This window comes from Solanum verrucosum, unplaced genomic scaffold, assembly GCF_900185275.1.
Source record: "Solanum verrucosum unplaced genomic scaffold, falcon-dt-bn FXZP01000229.1, whole genome shotgun sequence".
Classification (NCBI taxonomy): domain Eukaryota; kingdom Viridiplantae; phylum Streptophyta; class Magnoliopsida; order Solanales; family Solanaceae; genus Solanum; species Solanum verrucosum.
The window spans coordinates 561496-584822 of record NW_026020011.1 but is presented as its reverse complement, the minus strand read 5'-3'; the positions used below and the strand labels follow the sequence as shown (position 1 = coordinate 584822).

At 32.5% G+C, this 23327-nt stretch overlaps 3 protein-coding genes across 3 annotated transcripts; 1 reads left to right on the top strand and 2 right to left on the bottom strand.

Moving 5' to 3' along the window:
• Positions 1-3810: 3810 nt before the first annotated feature.
• Positions 3811-4353, bottom strand: LOC125820265 (agamous-like MADS-box protein AGL61). The gene has a single exon (XM_049499698.1). It carries the CDS (start codon positions 4351-4353, stop codon positions 3811-3813), a length of 543 nt encoding a protein of 180 aa, XP_049355655.1.
• A 6233-nt stretch (positions 4354-10586) lies between these two features.
• LOC125820266 (mitochondrial import inner membrane translocase subunit TIM23-1-like) lies at positions 10587-11374 on the top strand. The gene has a single exon (XM_049499700.1). The coding sequence runs from the start codon at positions 10661-10663 to the stop codon at positions 11195-11197; it is 537 nt and encodes a 178-aa protein (XP_049355657.1). The 5' UTR covers positions 10587-10660; the 3' UTR covers positions 11198-11374.
• Positions 11375-20254: 8880 nt separating this feature from the next.
• On the bottom strand, positions 20255-22705 carry LOC125820299 (receptor-like protein 9DC3). Its single transcript, XM_049499741.1, has 2 exons — positions 22263-22705; positions 20255-22115 (listed from the first exon to the last, which is right to left on the bottom strand). Exons 1-2 carry the CDS (start codon positions 22703-22705, stop codon positions 20255-20257), a joined length of 2304 nt encoding a protein of 767 aa, XP_049355698.1.
• Positions 22706-23327: the final 622 nt, after the last annotated feature.

Sequence of the window (23327 nt, the reverse complement as noted above, 5' to 3'; positions counted from 1 at the left end):
TAATATACTTTTTTCTTATTTAACTAATTTAAAAACATCTTAGAATGCGATGTGCAAGTCTTAGACGCAAATTAATTCATTATTAATTGATAGAATCGATTCTCATATTTTCTGTGGGTGGCTTTATCGGGAAATTCTTTTCATTTTGCGTCATAGATAGTTGAGTTTTTTTACTACAACTTTCAATTACAGTAAAACATCACTAAATTAATATAGGTGGGATTATAAAATATTATTATTTTATAGAGGTGTTATTTAATCGATAAATTAATATTTATTAATTTAAAGAGTGTTTTGAGATCCAATATTGTGAAGGTGAGATAATAAGAGCTTTCAAGATGTATTATCGCAACAGATTTTACAGTACGATATTAGAAGACTATGAAGTGGGAAAAATTAATCAGGAAAGATTAATGTTTTGGATGCTATCAATTTTGCAGTCCTGACTTGGACTAAAAATGTTCAGCAAGAGGCAATAGCAAATTATCTTCGACACAACAAATTTTGTTCAGAGGATGAGATCTTCATAGAATTTGAATGAACCCACATGTGAAAACGACGTCATTCAAGAACTTGAGGTCATGATTAATGATCTCGATTACCGCAATAAAATGAACGTCAATAACCTATTGGATTACCAGAGCTTAGAAGAAATTGTGGATACCATCGAAAAGACAATGTTGATTAAGATGAAGATTATACAATATCCTTGGAACCAGTTATGCGTAAAGAAACACTTATTGCATCTAGAACTCTTTACAATTTTATAGTGCAGTTTGAAAAGACAACACCGGAACTTTAGGATGCAATAAGAAAAGTTAGAAATGAACTTCAACTAGATTTAAAGTTTAACAAAAAACAAAACACAATAGAATCATAATTCACTAAATTGTGTATATATATTTGTACTTTTAAAGTATTAATGATTTATAATTAATGGGACCATATATTTATATAGGAGTTTTCTGAAAATATATTATCTTATCGAAATGAGTGAGTTTTTCCATTGACCCAAGTCGAGACCGGAGGAAAATATTATCTTAAAAAAATTATTAGTTTATTGAGTAGTAATTTAGTGAGATTTACCGTATTTCTAATAATATGGTATCAACCTCATTGATGATAAAAGTAAATTTCATAAGACGAATTATGACATTTTTATGAATTGAATTAGAAGAAGTAAAACAACAATTAAAGAATTTGATTACCATTGCGATTTTGATATGGTTCCTCATATAGTCAAATACTACTTAATGGTAAGATGTTGAAATTTATTGAAATTAATAATCCATAAAAAATCTTATTTGGATCACTAGCATAATATTAGAAGAATTAATCTTTTAGGGGTCGTTTGGTGTAAGGGATAATAATAGATAGTCTTGGGATAAAAAATTAGTCTTGGATAAAAATTGGTGTCTTGTTTGGTTGTCATGTTTGGAATAACTTATCCCACCATTTATACCATAGTGATGAGATAAGTTATCTCATATACATGATAGGATAAATTATCACAGAATAATTAAATCTGAGATAACTTGTTCCCAACCAAACGACCCTTAGGATTGTACCCATTATAAATTTGTTGACTTGGAAATCAAGAAAATGGATATACTTGAAAGTTACGAAACAAGCATGGTCTTATTCTTGAAATACTATATAAATGTTTAGTAAATGATGAGTGAATAATAGAATATTCTTATTCTACCTTAACTTATTTGGCTAGAATATACAGATAATCATTCAACTATTAAAAAAATTTCACAAAAAGTCATTCAATTTTGATTTTTTAACTCAAAAGTTATTCAACTATAAACTTTTTTTCATAGAAAGTAATTCCATTTTGATTTCTAATTCAAACGTCACTCAACTATGAATATTATTTTTTTTTACATAAAATCACTCAATTATAGATGTGTTATTTACAAAGTCAATCAAATCTATTTAACAAAATAAGAAAATATTCAATTAAACCAATTAATGACTCCTTTCACTTAACTCGAGTTGAATGACTTTAGAGTAAAAAAATAAAATCTGATGACTTTCTTTGAAAAAAATCATAATTAACTGATTTTTAAATTAAAAATCAAAGTTGAATAGTTTTTCAAAAAATATGTACAGTTGAATGACTGAAATATTAAGCACCAGAATGATTTATAGCCAGATGATCACTCAACCAGAATAGTTTCTAAGCATAGTTGAGTGACCATTTTGGTACTTACTCCAATATTGCAAATTATATACTCTACAATTTCAATTTTGTGATTGTACATATTTGGGCAATTTTGCCATCTACTTCCTTTGTCTCTAATTATTTATACACTTTAAAATTAAGATACCTATTAAAAAAATGATTATTGACATAGTGAGTTTATCATTTTATTCCTATTAATTATGAAGTAGAATAGTAGATGAATTAAAAACTCAAAGATTTTCAAGAAGTTATACCTTTTTCAAAATAATTAATTAAGGGTATAATAGGAAAAAAATTATCCTTTCTTGATTTGTCAAAATGGACAAGCAATTAGGAACAACTAAAAAAGAAAAAATCAACAAGTAAATAAGGATAGAGGGAATATTAAATATAGAATATAGAAATAAAAAATTCAAACAAAAAGGAAGTTTTTGTGAGTTTCTTCCTCCTCCTCCTCTAACTCTTTCCGCTATTACCATATCCATTAATTATAGAAATAAAAAATTCAAAAAAGAAAGAGAAGCTTAATTGATTTTTGATTAGCTGAAAATTAATAGACCTTTATCAAAACAACACATGATAAATATTTAAATCATTAACATAATACAACGAATAACAACCATTAAAATAAGGTCAATTATAGAAAAACACTATTTTTCTAAAAAAAGAATTGTGTCCGATCGATGAGGATCAAGAAAAAGAAGCAGTACTCTGGGTGTGTTTGGTACGAAGGAAAACTTTTTTTGGAAAACAAATGAATTTCTAACTTATTTTCTTAGTTTGGTTGATGAGTAGAATTTTTATTTTTAATGTTTGATTGGTGAATGCAAAATATTTTCTAGAAAATATCTTTTATTTTTGGTTTGAGACTAGAAATTACTCTTTAGGAAAATAATTTCTGATCCAAAAATCAACCCCGATAATTAATCTAGGACCCGACCTTGACACGCGAATTAGGACAAGACCCTGATGATCGTTTCAAAATTCAACTCTGAGATCTGACCCAGAAAAATATTTTTAAAAAAAAATTGAAGGGGATGGCGGCGGCGGGGGAGGGGGGTATACATTTTTTTCTTAAAATTTAAAATATTTTTCAAAAACAATTGACGGTGTGGCTTGGGTGTGTGGCGAGGGCGAGCGAGAAGGGGTAGAGGGTGGCGTAAAAAAAAATTGACAGGGGAAGGGGGTCAGGTATAAGGTGGAGTAAAAAAAAAATGAAAATTTAAAATATTTTTTTGAATTTTTTTTTCTTTTGTGTGTGTCGGGGGTGGGGGGTGGGGGGGAGGCCGGGATAGGGGTGATAGGGGTTTGGTGAGGTCTAAGCGAAAATTGATGTCAATTTTATGTTGTCATCAATAACTTCTACCAATATACATATATAAAGGTATTTTTGAACAACACATGAAATTTTGTTATCATAAACAATAATTCAGACTAACCATCTCAATATATTATTAATGAAAATCATATGAAAATACATGTTTGCAGCATTATTGAAATAAAATTTTCTAAAAAAATCAACACCTTATTAATATAAATTTAAACTTACTAGAGTCTTCCCTAATATATCTATAAGTGATAATTTAGGGTGAATCATTTTAATTTGAATTTTTTAAATTTCACACTCCAAAAGATTCATATATCGTTGAGGATGAAACTTCAATTTCTAATTGATTCAAACGATGGTGCATATTAGAACTAGTTTCATTTAACCAAGTTCCAAATATGAACACTTCATCTGCACTGAGCTGCTCAATCGACTCCCACCAACCTTTTTGTCTTGTTTCCGTCATTTGGTCATAAGAGCTACTTTTAGCAATCGCAATGTCTTCAACGACATCAAGTTCTTTAAGCTTATTTTTGAGTTGATTCACTTCATCTCTAGCAGCATTTGCTTCTAGATTTGTACTTTCACTTAACTGTATATTAGGATTCTGAAATCGAGAAATAACTGCATCAACTGTAGGATGAAAAAATGAGTGAGGTTTACCAGCAGGGGAAATCATCATTATTCCAATGTCAACATCGCATTCTGTAACGAGTTCGCTAGCTTTTTTATACAAACCCTCACGACGCTTTGTAAATGTAGCAAACATGGCATCCTTATTTTCAATTTTGTTCATTGGTATCTTTTGACGCCCTTTAGTCTTTTTTCTCTCCATGCCTAAATAAAACGTTTTTCAGCAAATGATACTTGTGAAAAAATGACATTGCACTTATTTATATACAATTTTTTATTAAATAATATATAATTATTTTTTTAGTCAAACATTAAAAATAAAAATAGTATTTTCATCATAGAGAAAATTAGGAAATAAATTTAATATTATACTGCAAATATATTTTGTATATTGACCACACTATTAAAATATAATTTTTTAAATCAACTATTAAAATATTTTAATACACTCATGAAATTTCTTAAGTTAAAGTTAGAAAATATATTTATAATTTTAAAAAGACAAAATAAAACTCCATTTTTAGAAAAACTTTTTTTATGATAAACAAAACAATATAGTAACAATAATAAATCTGAAAGTTATCTATAATAGGAAATATCTTAATATTTTGCATAAATAATTTAAATAGACAATAAAAATTAATTGATTATAATTAGAAATAACATAAATTGCAAATTAAAGTAATTTTAAATTTAAAATTAAATAGACATTGACTTGAATAAGATTCAAATAATTAACTTTAATAGGAAATACATTAATGAAATGCAATAATATAAAAGGAAATTATATAATGAAATGTCTAGTTGAAGTTAACAAATATGAATATAATTAGCGGTAAAATAAATTACATGCCAAACTTTTTTAGTTTTTTTTTTTTTAATGAGAAACAAAATCAAAATCCTAATTTACTTTAGTAATAATAAATCTAAAGCTTAATCATAATAGGAAAATATATTAATGTTCTTTCATAAATTGCAGTGCTACAAAATTTAAATTTTTAAGTAAAATCAAATCATTCATATGCACAATAAATAACCATTGACTTAAAAGTAGGATTCTAAAGTCTAATCTTAATAGAAAAATATATTAATGACACACAACAATAAAGAAATAAAATTTTATACATATTAATAACAAGAAGGTTTACAACCTCAAACTAATGTACTAATAACTGACTAGAAAGTCTATGTCACGACCCGAGCTTACACCCCGAAAGTGATACGGTGTACAAGACTTCGAAGAGCCTCATACAAGCCTCATAGCATTCATAACATAAGATAATAGAAATAGTGCGGAATTAAAACCTTTCTTTAAATCCATACAATCGAAAAGCTTCATTTAAAACAGCGGAAGTCTATAAGTCTCACATGGCCATCTAAAAACATTTTGAATTAAAATGTGGGGTCATGACCCTTACAATAGAAAGTCTAACAAGAGTCTAATACAATAAAAGACGGGAAACATCAATAAAAACACTTGTCCTTGAATTCATGAGGACATACCACAAGCCTTGGAGGAACTCAATCCAAGCTTCAACTAGAAGGAATCAACTCACTTGTCGGAACCTACACTTTGTAGTAAAAGTAGAAGAAATATGGGTTAGCATACAAAAATGTACTAAGTATGATGACCATGCAAATATCATGCTTAAAAATGACATTTTGGTCAAAACCATGCATTATGCCAATTTCTTTTGAAACATCATGTACATTAGTATAAGAAGCATATGATACACACATATCAACATATAAGCCATTTCATCACATTAGAACATTCACCTTAAGTAACCCTAAGCTATATTTGTGCAATGTATGAATAGCGTCCCATACCACCATCCACACTAAGTACCATTTTGAGGCCACCAAAAGTGAACTTATCATTCTTCCTTTTCACCTTTAGACAATACTCATACATAAGAAACATAGACATATCATAAGTCATGACAAAGAAAATTACTCATAATACAATCCAAGTAAAACATGCATCATTTCATTAAGCCTTAAGTCAAGATTCTTCATTAGCTTCATTAAGAGCACATTCGTTCATTAGTCATTAAGACCTTAGAGAACTCATCATAGCCCCCTCAAAGCCTACTCGTGCAATGCATGAATGGCATCACATACTACCATTCACACTTCAGAGAACCTCTTGAGTAACCATAGTGCACATCTCACATGATGGGAATAAGCATTAAACGACATAGACTATGAGAGCAAACCATGAAATTCGGTGTCATGTAACCCCACACCGAAAGAAGGTGTCCTACTTGCTTAAGGTAGAACTAAGTGTATTTTAGCTTAGGTGGATCCACTAGCTATACCTATGTGGGCACATAATTATGGGATAAGAAAAGTGTTCATTGAAACTCGGCCTAACGTAGGGAGAGCCTCCATCGTACCATATCCACTCGATACTTAACCTCCATTCCCATAGAGTAGTTCATTTTCATTACATTATTATACTTAAGAGGGCTACCACCATTAGGTCTACCGACTCAAGGTACATTTACACATGAAAGGGCCACCACCATCAGGTCTACCGATTCAAGGTACATTATGAGGATAGCTCATTGAATCCTCAAGAAAGGGCCACCACCATTAGGTCAACTGATTCAAGGTTCATCATTTCACACATGAAATGGCTACCACCATTAGGTCTACCGATCCAAGGTTTATTATTCATTCATTCATTCATAGACTTCTCATGAAAAAGCCACCACCATTAGGTCTACCGATTCAATGTTCATAAGTCAAGATACATTAGCAACACAAGAAAAGGATGTCTAAGCCTACCAATTCAAGGCACAACAATCAGCATTACTTTCATTTACACATGAAGAGGATGCCCTAAGCTTACCAATTCAAGATACAACATTACATTGAATAAACCTTTCACATTCCATCATAATCATTCATAAGTGTCAAATTGAGAAATAGCCTTTCAATATTAACACAATTACATTCAAGACATGATCACATTACCTTCATTGATTTCACATTCATGTACATAACATCATAATCATACTTCAATTCTTCATACTTTGCCCTTCAAGGCCATGAATCACAAATCACCAACACACCAATAATTTACTACAATTTAGGCATGAATAATGATATAATTCAATAAACTAAAGCAATATAGACATATTATATTCACATGCTTTCATAATCAACAAACCCACTTCATGAAGGCATAATTTAGGAATTTAGGAAATTCACGGGTTCTTGGAGTATTTTCATCATAAATCATCAATTAAACACCAATTCATCCATAAACTATCATTAATCAACCTTTGAAAATGTTTGAAGAAGGAACCAATGATTTAGAGTGAAACCCTAGGTTTTTGAGAAACTTGAAAACTTTGAAATCTACTTTTGAATGGACTCTATGGGTGAAAGCTACCCAAAGATGAAGAATCACCATACCTTAATGGAGTTTTCCCCTAAATTTGAGAAGAGACACCTTGGTTCTTCAAGCCCTAGTCTCCACCTCTTCAATGGAGGTTTGTAGAGAGAGATATTAAGAGGGATGAACTCTTTTGGGTGTTTGGGAATAAAGAAGTAAAATAGGTGTTTAAAGACTTAAAACCATTTATATATGTGAAATAAAACAATTAAAAAACGACCCCATACAATACCTAATTAAATAGGAATTTACAAAAACACCCCCAACTAGGCAACCACTCCCAGGCACCACGAGAGGGCCTCACGAGTCGTGGTCCTACCCATGGTCCTTGGGAAGTGGCTATGACTTGGGATCTTGGCCAAAATTAATAGGAGGCATGACCACGAGACCTCCCACGATCCGTGGTCAAGACCACGAGTCGTGGTGTAGGTCGTGGTCTTGAGGCAGTGGCTATGCCTCAATGCCTTGCCTCATACACGCCTAAGGAATCTTCACGACGCCCTTCACATCTTGTCAAGGGTACCACAGCTCGTGGTGGTGCCTGTGGTCCCTTGACCAGTGGCTCATTCAACCTTACACAACCCCCAAGAGGCTATGACAACCCCATGAGCCTTCCCATGGCCCGTGGTCATGACCACGAGCCGTGAAGTGGCTCGTGAAGGGAAGCCTTAGCTTGGCACCAATTTAGGGCACACTGCCTCACCAACCACGGGTGGCACCACGACTCTGGTGGCCATCATGGGTCGTGAAGACCATCGTGGTCATGGTAGGCAGTGGTTAGGCCTAGTTTTAGGTAGCCTTGGCCCCTAGCCATGGCCTTCACCCAAAACCCTTGACCTTTGCCCTTAACCCTTGACGTTAACCTTCACGTTTAGGCTCTAGTTCAATCTACCATTTTTCGAGGTGTTACAGTCTAAGTCCGAAAGGTGGACTTAAACAGAAAGATAACTCATGGCAGCCTGAAAGAACAAACTCATCTTTGAATTCGAACGATCACTGATCTTCTAAGCGAGGTCTGTCAATAGTTGCTTGAAGATGTCCTGTACTCAACAAAGAAAGAGCAAGTGCAGTATCAGTACACAACCACAGTGTATTGGTAGGATCACGCGACTATCCCACTAAGTGCAACATACATAAGCCATAACAACATAATAATAACATGCATACACCGAACATATACAATATTAACATCACTTACGACCAACGTACAATTTCACAATTCTCAAGATATACAGTTATGTCAAGTAAATGGTCCTCTCACGAAACCCACACCTAAACTGTTAGTGTATCGGTACGTGGTACCCGATCCAATGTTTATGTCGGAACATGGAAATCGATCCTATATTTATGTTGGAACGTGGCAACCGATCCAAGTTAGTGTGTCGGAACGCAACACCTGATCCATTCAATAAGCCATAATCACAATCACAAGTATATTCTCAATAATCATACAATCAGAAGTGATTCAAGGCATGTAGTCATTTGTTCATACTCATTTACAATTAATGTGATCAATAATGCAACATCCACATACATACATGCATCATAATGAAGCAAGAACAAACATATATCACACATCATGAAATCACAACCATCACCTACCTTAAACAAAACTTGAATCCCCTAAGAAACTTGATTCTTCCTTTTTCGGATTTGTTTCACTTGTTCTTGGTCTACAAACAATAATTATAACACGAGAATCAATAAACGATAACTAATTACCCGAATTACTAACAATCCCATCAACCCTAAATCAAACCCTTGATCCCAATATCCCAATTAGGGTCGTTCCCACCATAATTTCCAGATCAAAACCCTCCCCCATCGATAACTACCCATTAGATTACGTTCTACGGATCGAAAATCAGATTCAGGGAGTTAAAACCTTACCTTTAGCTTCAAGAATGGTGGAAAACTGTTAAGAAGTCTCCTGGGTTCGTTCCTTAGCTCTCAAGTTAGAAAATTGTAGAATAAAATGTTTTTGGCATTTATTTCCGACTTTAAGTCGCTTCTGTCCCGCCACGGCGGTCTAGTCCCGCTGCAGCGGCCCCGCCCTGGCGGAAAAATCCCGCCTCAGCGGCTTGCACGAAACCAGTGAGCAAAATTAATAATTCCAAGACCCATTTCACAACACACCTTCAACCAACGACACTCAGAAACTACCCATTCACGCCAAAGATCAGTTTCGGGAGTTCTACTCACTCGAATTCAATTATGTATAGTCATACGGATTCTTTAACGTCTTAGCTATCTACTCATGTAATCAAAATCATAAATAAATCACCCAATTGCTACCGGATTTCCCTAGACCTTACTGACTCTTATTTCGTCCAAATCTGGACTAGGTTGGGAAATCCCAAGTTACTACGAAAAAGTTTTCTGGCCCAAAAGTTTTCCCCGTTGGCTTTTCTATAACGACGGGAATTCGTCGTTACAAGTTCAATCCCTTGCTAAGAACAAATGATTTACCTAATTTTTAATAAAATTTTAAAGTCGTTTGGTTTGAATTCAATTATGATGGGATTAATTATGATGAGATAAATTATGATGGGATAAATTGTGTTGAAAATATTTTTTATTGAGTGTTTGGTTTGTTGCATTCAAAATAATAGGCTTTGCATAAATTTTAAGAACAATTTATTTGTTTACAAAAGTACCCTTCGTGAATGTGAAAAGTAATGTATAGAAAAGGTTTTAAAGGATATTTTTGTCATTTACTTATTTTATTCCGGGATAAGTTATCCGGGATTACTATACCATCCAAGGAAGAGATAAATTATCTCGGTACTAATTATTAATTCTGAGATAAGTTATCCTGGACATGTCAACCAAACAACAAATTAAGTGGCACTACAATTTAATCCCATGACTATTTTGTGTAATCTTTTACACCAAACGACCCCTTAAAAGCCTTAATTACTTGTGTCAATTTTATCTCCTGGTAGCTCAAATAAGCTCGATCTCTCCACTAGACCACGTGGCTCTACTTAACAAGAAAAAGCGGTGCAGTTTACGTTTTCCAGAAAACTCTGTTACTCCTTCTCAATTTCGAAACCCTAAACCCAAACCCAAACCTGAACACTAGAGCCAAATACCGACGGCCATGGCATATCACACCGGAGACAACAACGACGACGGCCAAAATCGCCGGCTCTATAATCCATACCAAAATCTTCAAGTTCCAATTAAAACACTTTACAAGCTCCCCTCTTCCCCCGAATTCCTATTCCATGAAGAATCTCTCGCACAACGCCGATCATGGGGAGAAAACCTAACGTTCTACACTGGCATCGGTTATCTCTCCGGCTCCGTCGTTGGGGCAGGTAAAGGATTTATTGAAGGCGTTAAAGCTTCTGAGCCTGGGGACACGTTGAAGCTCCGGATTAACAGAATATTAAACGGGTCGGGTCACACTGGTAGGAAGTTCGGGAATCGGGTCGGAGTTATTGGGCTGATGTATGCGGGTTTGGAGAGTGGGATGGTGGCGATCAGGGATACGGACGATGTTATCAATAGCGTGGTGGCGGGTTTAGGGACTGGAGCATTTTACAGGGCGGCGGCGGGGTTGAGGTCCGCGGCTGTTGCTGGGTTATTGGTGGAGCTGTTGTTGGGCTTGGAGTTGCCGCGAAACAGGCGATGAAACGATACGTACCCATCTGAGCTTGTTTTTGATAGGTTTGTAGCTTTGAAGTTTCAATTGTTACTGAAATTTTGATGATACCTTGAGAAATTGTTCCCACGTTGAGTAGTAATGTAATTATTTCATTAAAGGTGCATGCTTTCTAGATATATTCGATTATCGAATTTTTTTGATGTAGTTAAAGTTCAGAATGCTTTGTTATGCTTTTTTTCAGACTGTTTTGGACCTTTTTTCCTTGAGTCAAGAGTCTATCAAACAGCCTCTCTACCTCTTTGCGGTAGGGGTAAGGTAGAGACGTTACTTTCTAGATATGTTTACAGACTCTTTTGTAACATATTTATATATCCTGAAATTAGGAATATAAGACACTTGTTTATGATTAATTAGCTAGTGTATGCCATCAAAGTGCACCTTGAATAGCAGTAACGCAATTATATCATGAAGGCTGCATGCTTTCTTGATATATTTACATGTTTCTTTGAATATATGTTCTGAAACTAGGTTTTAGATGGACTTGGTTATGAATAAATGATAAAGAAAGAGATTTGCTGGTGAATGACATTTTTGAGAACTTGGCACCTTGAGATGGTTGTTCCCTTCTGTTGTTTCTGTCAATTGTCTCTGTTTGTTACAGTTTTGTGCAAAATTTCTAGAATGCATCTTCTGCGCTTGTACAAATAGTTTTCTTTGAAGTATATTTGTACTGATAGAACATCAACAATGCACCCAGTGAAATTTTAGAAGTGGGGTCTATAGACGGTAGAGTGTACGCAACAAACCTTACCCCTTAACTCGTGGAGGTAGAGGGATTGTTTCCAAAGGACCCTTACCTCTAGTGATACTTGTATTTATTTGTTAGTTAGTGTAAAGGGAGGTTGTTACCGAAGGACCCTCGCCTCAAGTGATATTTGTATCTATTTGTTAGTTACGGTAAATGGAGGTTGTTTCCGAAGGACCCTCGCCTCGAGTGATATTTGTACCTATTGTTAGTTATTGAAAAGGGAGGTTGTTTCTGAAGGATCCTTGCCTCAGAGTGATATTTGTACTTATTATTAGTTACTGAAAAGTCTGTTCAGTTGATAACGTTGAGTTAACTGAATTCATCAAGATGCACTTTTTAGTGGCATGTGGTAGCTAGTTACTTTTGCTGCAGTCATTTTTGTTTCTTATTTAAATGTAATGTTAGCCATTCATTCTCTGATGGTAACTTTAGCTTTACGTCTAATGTAACAATGAAACTAGTTGCTTTGACAATTATAACTGTGTAATTTATCTTGTCAATTAGTATTATGTGTATATACATGCTTTGTGACATATTTCGTTGGTTTGCAGTTAGAGTAATTGCTTAATCTTCTCAGTAGGTAGTATCTCTGTTTATATGTCTACGACACTGCATATATAATGGCTCTTTCTTTGAGCTTTTGTGAGTCGCGATTATTTGCTGACTTGCAAGCTGTCTCTCCGAAATTGGCTTATATATATTGACATGATTTTGAAGGGCCTATATTGAACCTATAGTAGAGTAGAGGACTTGAAAATCATCTTGTGTTGAATGAGTTTTTGGTATAACTTCAATGAACAGAGTTCATGATTCATTGTTATTGATCAAGTCACCACCCGTCTTTGTGAGAAGGTGGGTACTTCTTGAAATATCGATGAGTTTGGAGCGCATAATGATCATGCTGGTCTTCTATATAAGTATTTATGGTATGTTTGTGCTACTAGAAAAGAATTGAGTATAATCCAAGGGAATGGACAAGTGGTCAATGACGTTGGTACGAACCTTGTGGATCAAATTCAAATCCCCACGAACAATACTACGTGTTTTATTTCCAACGTGGGCAGAGTTACTGGTGGTAGTTTTTGTAGAAGTCGCTGAAATAGTTGAGGTGTATGCAAGCTGGTTAGGATACGAGAAAGTTGAAATTTTAGCTCATTGTTTATTATATCGGTATAGATAGGTGGAGTGCTGTAATACATTTCTATTCACCTCAATGATTGTTGTGCCTGCACGTCAAATAGAGCTATCATAGTTCTTATAATGATAATTATTACGATGAAATTGCGTGATGCCTTTGCTATTATGTGAAATCTAACGTTTTGGTATCTCTATTTCAAATTATCAAAACAAAAAAGGCTCAAAATATCTTTAATGTTGTAGAAATAATTTACAAATTTCTGTTTATCTATTGCATCGAATTTGCCTGCTTCTTAACGTATTAGAAATGATTCAAAAATTGCGCTTAATTTATCTAGAGGACTAGTTCCTTCTACTCTATCTGTTGACTGTATTCATCCCAACCTCTCAATAATTCAGGGAAAAAACTTTTTAACTGTTTCTCATGTGAATATCAATTTCTCCATAATAATTGATTATTTGAAGTTTGAACCTGACTTTAATTGCCTTTTAAAAGCATATTTTATCGATTAAACTTCACAATTCTTATTTTTCATGAAAGAAAAGAGAAATGAATAACTATATGTGTGATGGATCTGAATTGACATAATATATGTATGAAGGATTTGAATTGACATAATACACAAACAAACACTTAAATATGGCTTCAATTTGATTAGTAAGCATTTCAATTTTGTGAGTGTATATCTATAGACATTTTAGGTTGATCTCAACTGACAACTAGACATTTAAATTTGTTTTCATTGTATCTTGTGGACATTCGATATTGACGCGTTACATACTTTTTTAGAGGTGTCTAGATAATTAGTTTGTAAGTTGGAGTGTTCAATTGACACAACAAAGATGAATTGAAGTGTCTAGGTATGCTTATTTAAAGTTGCAGTGTTTAATTATCTGTTGAGATCAAATTAAAGTGTCTATTTATGTATTCATATAATAATTCCAAGACATAAAATATTCAGTGTCTTGCACATGTTACCATCAAAGTTTGTCACATAACTCCATTAACAAAAAAGAGTAATGGAAAAAAGCAAAAAAGTTAAAAGATAAAAAGGAGGAAAAGCTAGCTACTCAAGAATATGATAAAAAGATAAAATAATAAAAGAAGAATAGGATAAAAAGATGAATATAAAAGAAGAATAGAATAAAAATAAAAGCCACCTCCACCCCTCCCTTGAATATATAAATCCATATATAGTTTACTCAAAAACATAATCTTGAAGCAAAGCCTAGTACATTTTCCTCTAAAGCCAAACCCCACAACAAACTAAAGCTCTCATTTTCATTACTATTCCTAATGGAGAATTTTAGATCAATGTCAACAAGGGAAGGTGGAAGGATGCAAAAGTTAGCACCAACAAGTATGCAAGATTTGAGGAGTTATAGTACTAATTCACATCATGTTCCTAATTATAATAATAAGGAAGTGAAGATCAATAAGAGCAATATTAACAAGAGCAAAGTGATGTCTTCTTCTTCAAAAAGTTGGAAATTGGATGATCTTGAATTGCAAAGAAAGAGAAGAGTTGTTGGATATAAAGCTTATGCTATGGAGGGTAAAATGAAGGGTTCACTCAGAAAGAGCTTTAGGTGGATCAAGGATACTTGCAATAATGTAGTCCATGGATGGTGGTGAATCAAGCTTAGAAACAAATTCAAGATTTAAGTTTTTGTAGGTTCAATATTTAAGATTTTTATCGTTGAACAAGTTATATATTTATAATTGTGGGTTCATATCTACTATTTATTACTTATAATTTTTATGAATATCCTTGCATATAAATTTATGCTTTGCATTGCAATAATCTCATTTGTCTCCGGTAATGATCTATTAATCTAATTAGTCATTTACCATAGAGTTAATGATCAGGACATCTAAATCATTACTTTTTTGTCAGTTTCATATTTTAACTAGCCATTATTTTCTTTACCTATCTAAACTATCACTTCTATTAAATAAGTTTGAGCTAACTCACACCACAAAAGTTATCTCATAACTTTACAAGGAGGAGTATCGCCCAAAGTGCAAATCATATAAAAGTTCAAGATTCCATTTTTCACCGATGTGAGACATTCATTCTATTCATCACCACTCTTCACTCTAGCTAGGATTCATATATTCTTTATTAGGAGTTTTATTGTTCGTTCTAGAGCGTGACATTCATGAACCAGGGGTATTTCTACCCCCACAATTGTCCAATTTTTCTAGGGTTTCACATCGGGTTCGACTCTGTTGCCACGTTAAATTAAGTTTTGATCCTAATTCATATCTCAAAAGTTAGCTCAAAGGAAACGGATTACTCAAAATTTCATTCATTTACTAATGTGGGATATTTCATTTCATTCATCAACCCCCTTTGTATTAAAATACACCTATATGCTAAGTAATATGTTAAATCGATGGAACAACTGAAATATATAAAAACTTATTCTACATTGGATCATAAATTGCAATTTAATTCTTAAATAAAATTATATGCATTAAAGTTCGATTAGATTAGGATTCACGCTTTGCATGACTCATTTCTAAGGGCAACACTCTCAACATGATTTTTTTTATTTTCAGAGTTCGAACCCGAGCTAGATTTTCATTAAAACTCAAGTGATCTCAACCATAATTTATATTGGTGTTACACTTTCACTAATTACCAGCAACTATGCACCACCAAATTAAAGGAAATAGAAACAAAAATAAAAAGGGGCAATCTTAGGTATATGATGCTATTGATCCTGGAATAATGCTGCTTTTTAATGACCCATTTAATCATTAGTAATGATATATAGTAAAATTTACGCATGATTTAAGGTAACTTATTATATAATTATAAGTTAATATTTAATATAAGAATTGGTGTACAAAATCGAACCGAAAATCGAATCAAACCGTAAATATAGTCAAATCGAACAAAAAACCCGACTAGTGGTTTGGTTTGACTTGGTTTGGTATTGGAAAAAAAATCCGACTATATTTGGGTTGGTTTGGCTTTAACTAAAAAAATCAACCCGAGACCAAACCAACCCGACATTATATATGTAATTTTAAAATTTTATTTTATACATAAAAATATTTACATTGATATAATTTTAAAATATTTCTTATACTATTTCATAGTTTTTATCTTTTAAAATATTATTTCGAGTTTAAAACTTAGAATTCAGAATGGTCCAATAAAGATTATAGTTCATAGATGTTGATAATTATAAAAAAACTTAAATAAAAATTAAATTAATACTAATGCAAAACGAAAATCAATTCAACACTAAGAATGACAATAATATTGAATATTTGTTCTTTAGTTTTACATTGGTTTAGACAGTTAAAATACATAATCTAACTTTAATTTTCCTTAAATATTTAGTAATGTAACTAATACTTATTAAACTTATTTTAGCATGATTTAGTACTCTTAAATTATGATCATTTTCATTATGACTTTGCAATATTTATTTTATATGATGATTTTTTAAAAATTTTTTTATGAATATTTTAGTGTCATCACTCCTCTCATATTTTGTGTTATTTTTTTAAGAAACACCTTAGATAATTGTATTTTGGTTGGACTAAAGAAATATTTGGAGCACAAGTTAATTATATGTTTGTATGCAAACTTTACCGAAAAAATCCAAAAATCTGAAAAAATCCAAGGTTTATTAGTTTGGTTTGATTTATAAATTTAAAAATTTGACACAATGGTTTGGTTTGGTATTTGAAAACCTCGAATCAACCCGAGGTTGAAAAATCCAAAAAAATCCGAATTTTATTAGTTTGGTTTGGTTTATAAATTAAATTTTTTTACACAAATAGTTTGATTTGATATTTGAAATATCCGAATCAATCCGATCATGTACACCCCTAATAAGCACTAGTTGATCAGATAAAATAATAACTATGTTATTTTCACAAATTAGACTATTAATAATGTATTATAGTATTGAGGTGTATGTATATATTATTTATATTTATTATTATAGACAAATGTATAATTGAAGCACAAAGGGATGTGACAGGCAGGGTGAACATAATCTCTCTGACTCTTCCTCCAATCGTTTTAAATACTTGTTACTGGGTCTGGCTATTTTTAGCTGTCATGTTACAATTTTTGAAAATTTATTTGACTAGTTTTCAAAAGTTAAATTAGATTTTATTAATTTGATATTTTAAACAACAAATTTAGATATTCAAAAATTATACGAAAATATTATAAATTGTAATATTTTATATATCAATATGATGAAAAATACATCGTAAAATGTTAGTCAAAGTTCTTATAGTTTGATTCTAAAAAAGGAAACCATGACAATTAAAAGTGGATGGAGAAATTATTTGTTAATTACTTTTCTCTTTTCAAATTTGAATCTTCTTGAATTTTGATTAATATTTTAAGATGTATTTTCTTAAAATTGAAGGTAAATAATACTAACTATCTGAATATCCGTTTTTATCTTAAGGATTGTGAGAAATTCATTGTGGACAATAAAAACTAACGAAGAGAGTATTAAAAAAAATCCTTGATAACAAAAAGTGACAAGGAGATCTTTGAAGATATGCGGTGGTGAGAGTGAACGAGGTTTCTCTTGGTTTTCACTTTCCCCCCTCCTTTATTCCAATGTCTTCTTAAAATTATGTGCATTAAATTCTAGGAGGCTTCACCTAGGTCCAATAACTTGTTACTTGTAATTGATTTCTCTTTTTGTGTGAATTTTATAAAGCCATAATGTTGGAATTTGAAAAGCTGGAATTATTCAACCTCTACTATTATGTTCAAATTACCATTCAAAACCCTCTTTTAATTCTTTTACTCTATTTTTAATACCAAAATCAAGAAGGAACTTGGCTTTTCCTTTCTTTTTTATTTCACCATTTTTTCAAATATTGATGTCATGAATGAAAATTATCATTTTGATTAACAACAAAGTATATATAAAAAAAAGGTTAAAGACAAGTGAATTAATATCGATGAACGAAAGACCACAGTAATGGACCAATGCCAGAATAGAATTGGTTCAAAGAGGCAAAAGAATATAAGTGAAGCGAATACTCCCTCCGTCCCTATTTAGTTGTCCACTTTAGAAATGACATACAAATTAAGGCAACAATGATTAACATAGTGAAGCTACAATTTTACCTTTATAGTACAATTTACTTCCAAAATAAATTCACTCAAGATAACTAATCAATGTTGGAAGTTCATAAGTTTATTTACTTTATTAATGACAACTTTTCACTTTAAATAAGGGTATAATAGGAAAAAATTTATTGTCCTTTCTTGATTTGTCAAAATGGACAACTAAAAGAGAAAATATGAACAACTAAATAGGAACGGAGGGAATATCTATCAAAGCCCCCCTCCCCACACCCCAAAAATAAAAATAAAAAATTGTCAAATCGTTACCTCAATATGAAATGACTACACGTTTAGAACTAAAGACGCTATCTAGTACTCCCTCCGTCCCTTTTTAGTTGTCCACTTTAGAAATGGCACACAGATTAAGGCAGCAATGATTAGCACAGTGAAGTTACAATTTTACCCTTATGACAACTTTTCACTTCAAAATTACAACCACTTATTTGAATTCAAGGGAAATAAATTGGAGGGAAACAACATACACTTTTACAATTTTCAAGAAGTGTAAATAAGGGTATAATAGGAAAAAAATTGTTGTCCTTTCTTGATTTGTCAAAATGGACAACTAAATAGGGACAACTAAAAAAGGAAATATGGACAAGTAAATAGGGACGGAGGGAGTAGCACATGCCTATATTATGATGTTTCGCCCTGAAATTCATTGGAGGCAAATGGAGGTGTCCGTAGATGATCTTCCTCGAAGGCGAGGTCACGGTATAGTATTATACATGCATACATCGAGGCACCTCATATTGTACGGCCTCTCTCGGTTTGTTCTTTTACCAAGGATTGCAATTAATAAGATGTGTCTCAAATTAATAATGGATAAGAGGGAGTATTAACTTTTCATGATTAATAATTCAACCAACAAATACTATTACTTTGCTCCTTCATATCTTCTCTTCTTACTCTCAAAAACTCATTTTATATTCATTCTTCTTAAAAGAAAAATACAAACACAACATAAATAACATGAATATTCTCAAAACAAAACCTTTTCAATTAAACCATTACTATGTACCACAATTTGTTTGTTCTTTCTTTTGATTTCTTATCTATGTTGTCTCTTTTTAGTTTCATTTTATACACTTGTCATACATTTCATATATACATTTTTATACAACAAATATACGCATGAGTAAAGAATCTCTCCATTGTTATGGCTCTAAACAAAATTATCTCTAAGATACTCTAAATTAGATTGTTCGTGAGCGTTCTCCTAGATTCTTTATGCCTGTTGAGGATTTTTTTTTTTTTTAATAAAAGGATGCTAGACACTCTGTCGGGTTGTATATACCGCCTTCTCTCAAAATATAAAAGAGGTTCTTTGTAGTAGTGAGTCAAACACTTGCGATAATTTTTGGAAAGAAAAATATGCTATGCCCTATGTAGAGTATTCACATACAAAGTTTATAATTGATGAAATCAAATAGTTGTTACATGTATAAAGGCCTATGTAGAGTATTCACATACAAAGTTTATAATTGATGAAATCAAATAGTTGTTACATGTATAAAGGCCTATGTAGGGTATTCACATACAAAGGGATGGAAGAAAAAATTAGGCCTAACTCAAACCTAAAAGCTAATTCATGTGGAGCGTGAACAATATAAGATGAGGTAGCTAACGACATCAGAAACAATGAATTGGGTGAGTGTACGTAACTTTGATACTATGATAAAGAAATTGACCTTGAGTCTAACTAAATTCCAAAAGATAGCTCACGAGGAGGTTGCCAAATATAAGGAGACTAAGGACATCTGAACACACTAATGTGGGACTCCAACACATTTTTTGCTTAAATTCCAAAAATCAGTTCAAAGGTCAATTCAGACGTAGACAAATTAAATTATTCAAAAGTAGCTAGAAATCCAAAAAATGCATGCATTTCATCCATACAATACATTAAAATCTTAATTACATAAACTAGATATATCATCAAAGTTCATAATGTTACATTTTTAACTCTTCTAGCTAGATGCGATTATTTCTTCTTTTGTTTTGCCTTTGACTTCATTGTTTCTTTCTCTGTCGCATAATAATTTTGTGTTCAAGCTCTTCAACGATTCTTACAAGCCATTTCAGATTTCCAGTTGAGATCATTATATATATTATGGATAATCCAATGCATAGCCCACTTCCATATCCCATAAGAGCAGCTTTCCAAAAATCATTCAGAAATTCGGAATTGCTTTCTTCATCATCTGGCTCATAATAATCATCATTATATGTCTCTGGTGGCCAAATACTTCCACAACCTTTCGAAACAGGGAATCCTTGTAATCCATCATTACCTTCATACGAATTATTTTCAAATGTAGCAAATTGACGTCCTTGAGGAATGCATCCTTGGAGATGATTATGAGAGAGATTTAAGACTTCAAGAAACGTCATACCAGCAAGTTGTTGGGGTATTTCTCCCGAAAGCTGGTTAAATGATAGATCCAATGATTCGACTAAAGATAAACTTCCAAGTGATGATGGTATATTACCTTGCAATCTATTATGAGACAAATTTAGCACCTGAAGCGCAATGAGATCTCCTAGACTACTTGGAATATGTCCTTCAAATTTGTTGCTTGAAAGATCAATAGCAACATAAATTGTCAAAATTCTATTCAGTTCAAGCACCAATCCCTTGGTTGCAACTTTTACAGACTCATCGTAGTATCCATTTCCATATTTACCAAGATATGTTGGTACCTTCACTGTTTTATCAATTGTCGTCATGACTTTTAGTTTTTGAAATAGACTAGTCGACAAGTTTCCTGTGAAGGCATTGTAAGAGAGATCTATGATTCGAAGCTCAGAAAACATGTTTGCATCACTTAAAGTTTTAATTGGCCCATGTAATTTATTCGATCTCAAGCTTAAAACTTTCAACTTTGGCAAAGTTTCAAACCACATTGGGAATGTGTCATTAAGGTGATTGTCTCCTAAATTAAGAATTTCCAACTCTTTGCAATTGGCAAAAGATGGAGGGATTTTCCCCTCTAATTCATTGTCATGCAAGTCTAAGCTTACGAGTACACTTCCATTACTAAAAGTTTCTGGAAGAGTCCCATAAAGATTGTTTTGGTGGATATGCAAAACCTCAAGATGACCACCCATGTTTCCAATACATTGTGGAATCACTCCCTTCAGATTGTTTCTGCCCAAATCTAAAATCCTTAGAGATGTTAGATTGCAAATAGACGGAGGGATCTCTTCACTGAGATTATTATATTCTATTTTCAATACCTGGAGTCCACTGATATTAACTAGACATTGCGGAATTTCTCCCCTCAAGTTGTTTCTCCCCAAATACACCTCTTCCAATTTCATCAATTTGCCAAAAGAAGCTGGGATTGAACCAATGAGTTTATTATCAAATAAAAACATAATAACGAGGCTTTTCAGATTTCCCAACTCACTTGAAACATAACCAGAAAGGTTGTTAGCATGAAGAGATAAGATATACAAGTTGTTCAAATTCCCCAAAGAAGCAGGAATAGAACCATTAAGAAAATTAGTAGACAAATCTAAATAACTAAGATTCCTTAGGTAACCTATTTCTTCAGGAATGGAGCTAGAAAGATGATTCTCACGAAGAGACAAAGAGGTCAAGCTGGTCAAATTCCACAATGAAGCAGGAATAACACCACTTAGAGAGTTTTTAGACAAAACTAGTTGACTAAGAGACCTTAAATAACCTATTTCTTTAGGAATGGATCCAGAAAGATTATTCTGATGAAGATACAAAATAGACAGGCCGGTCAAATTTCCCAATGAATTAGGAATAGAGCCAAAAAGATTATTCTCATGAAGATACAAATTAGACAAGCAGGTCAAGTTTCCCAATGAAGCGGGAATAGGGCCATTAAGAGAATTAGTACTCAAAGCTAGATAAGCAAGAGACCTTAGGTCACCTATTTCCGAAGGAATAGAGCCAAAAAGATTATTTTGATAAATATACAAAATAGACAAGTTGGTTAAATTGCCCAATGAGGAAGGAATAGAACCATTTAAAAGGTTGTCATACATGTAAATGGTCTGAAGCTTGGCTAGTGAACCGATTTGAGGTGGGATTGTGCCTGAAATGTGATTAGTGTGCAAATCAAGATAGACAAGATTAGTGAGATTACCAATATGAGGTGGGATGACTCCAGAGAGATTGTTCATGCTAAGATCAGCATATTCAAGAAAAGGAAGAGTTGAAAATGGGAAATCAGAGATTGTACCGATGACATTAGCACCTCTAATATCCAACTTGTTTACCCTACCATTAAAGCATGTAATTCCATACCAATCCTCACATGCATTGGAACTCTGTGTCCATGAAGCCAATAAGGAGTTATTCTGATTCTTGAAAGTTGCTTTCCATTTTAGGAGGGCAATTGCTTCCTCAGTGGAAGCAAAAGTATTTGTAAAGAGAAATAAGAAAGTGAGAAACTGAAATATTGAAAATATTTTGGGAACCATCATCAAATATTGATAAGAGATTTTGTTTGATTTATTTTTTTCTTTTGATGAACTTTTGCAGTGTTACACATTTATATTGTAGAAAACTTTTCTTTATGGTCTTGCTAGTCAATGACATATAATTGTTAATTTGTTATTGTCATATACTGTCTTGTCTCTATTAGATTGTCCATATCTTGCCTAAACAAAAACATGGATTTAGTCAAGCATAAGATGCCAAATAAGTAGCTAGGAAAACATTATAACTTTCAAACGTGTCTAGTCATTGGTCTCCCTAATTTTGTATTTAATTTAATTTGTCTAAAGATATAAATTGTCTTTTGTGGGATGGGGAGATTTATTTTTGCATCCCTTCACAAATTTATATTTAGTTTTATATTTTTTTTAATGAGAGATTATGTATAGTTTTATGTTTTTTTTTTTAATGAGAGATTATGTTATACATAAGAGATTTTGAAAAGATTATTTTCCTAGTTAAATTGTATGGTTATAAAAGATTATTTCTATCGTGAGATCTTTTTCCTAGTTAAATTGTATGGTTATAAAAAATTATTTCTATCGTGAGATCTTTTTCTGAGTTAAACTGTATGGTTATGAAAGATTATTTCCATCGTGAGATCTGAAT

What these genes read in the sequence shown, in the direction of transcription:
- LOC125820266 (XM_049499700.1), top strand. Translation starts at nt 10,661, where the DNA reads ATGGCATATCACACCGGAGACAACAACGACGACGGCCAAAATCGCCGG.
- LOC125820265 (XM_049499698.1), bottom strand. Translation starts at nt 4,353, where the DNA reads ATGGAGAGAAAAAAGACTAAAGGGCGTCAAAAGATACCAATGAACAAA.
- LOC125820299 (XM_049499741.1), bottom strand. Translation starts at nt 22,705, where the DNA reads ATGATGGTTCCCAAAATATTTTCAATATTTCAGTTTCTCACTTTCTTA. An exon ending in AAGCTTCAGACCATTTACAT is followed by an intron (nt 22,116 to 22,262) that starts GTATGACAACCT and finishes TCTAGCTTTGAG; the next exon opens with TACTAATTCTCTTAATGGCC.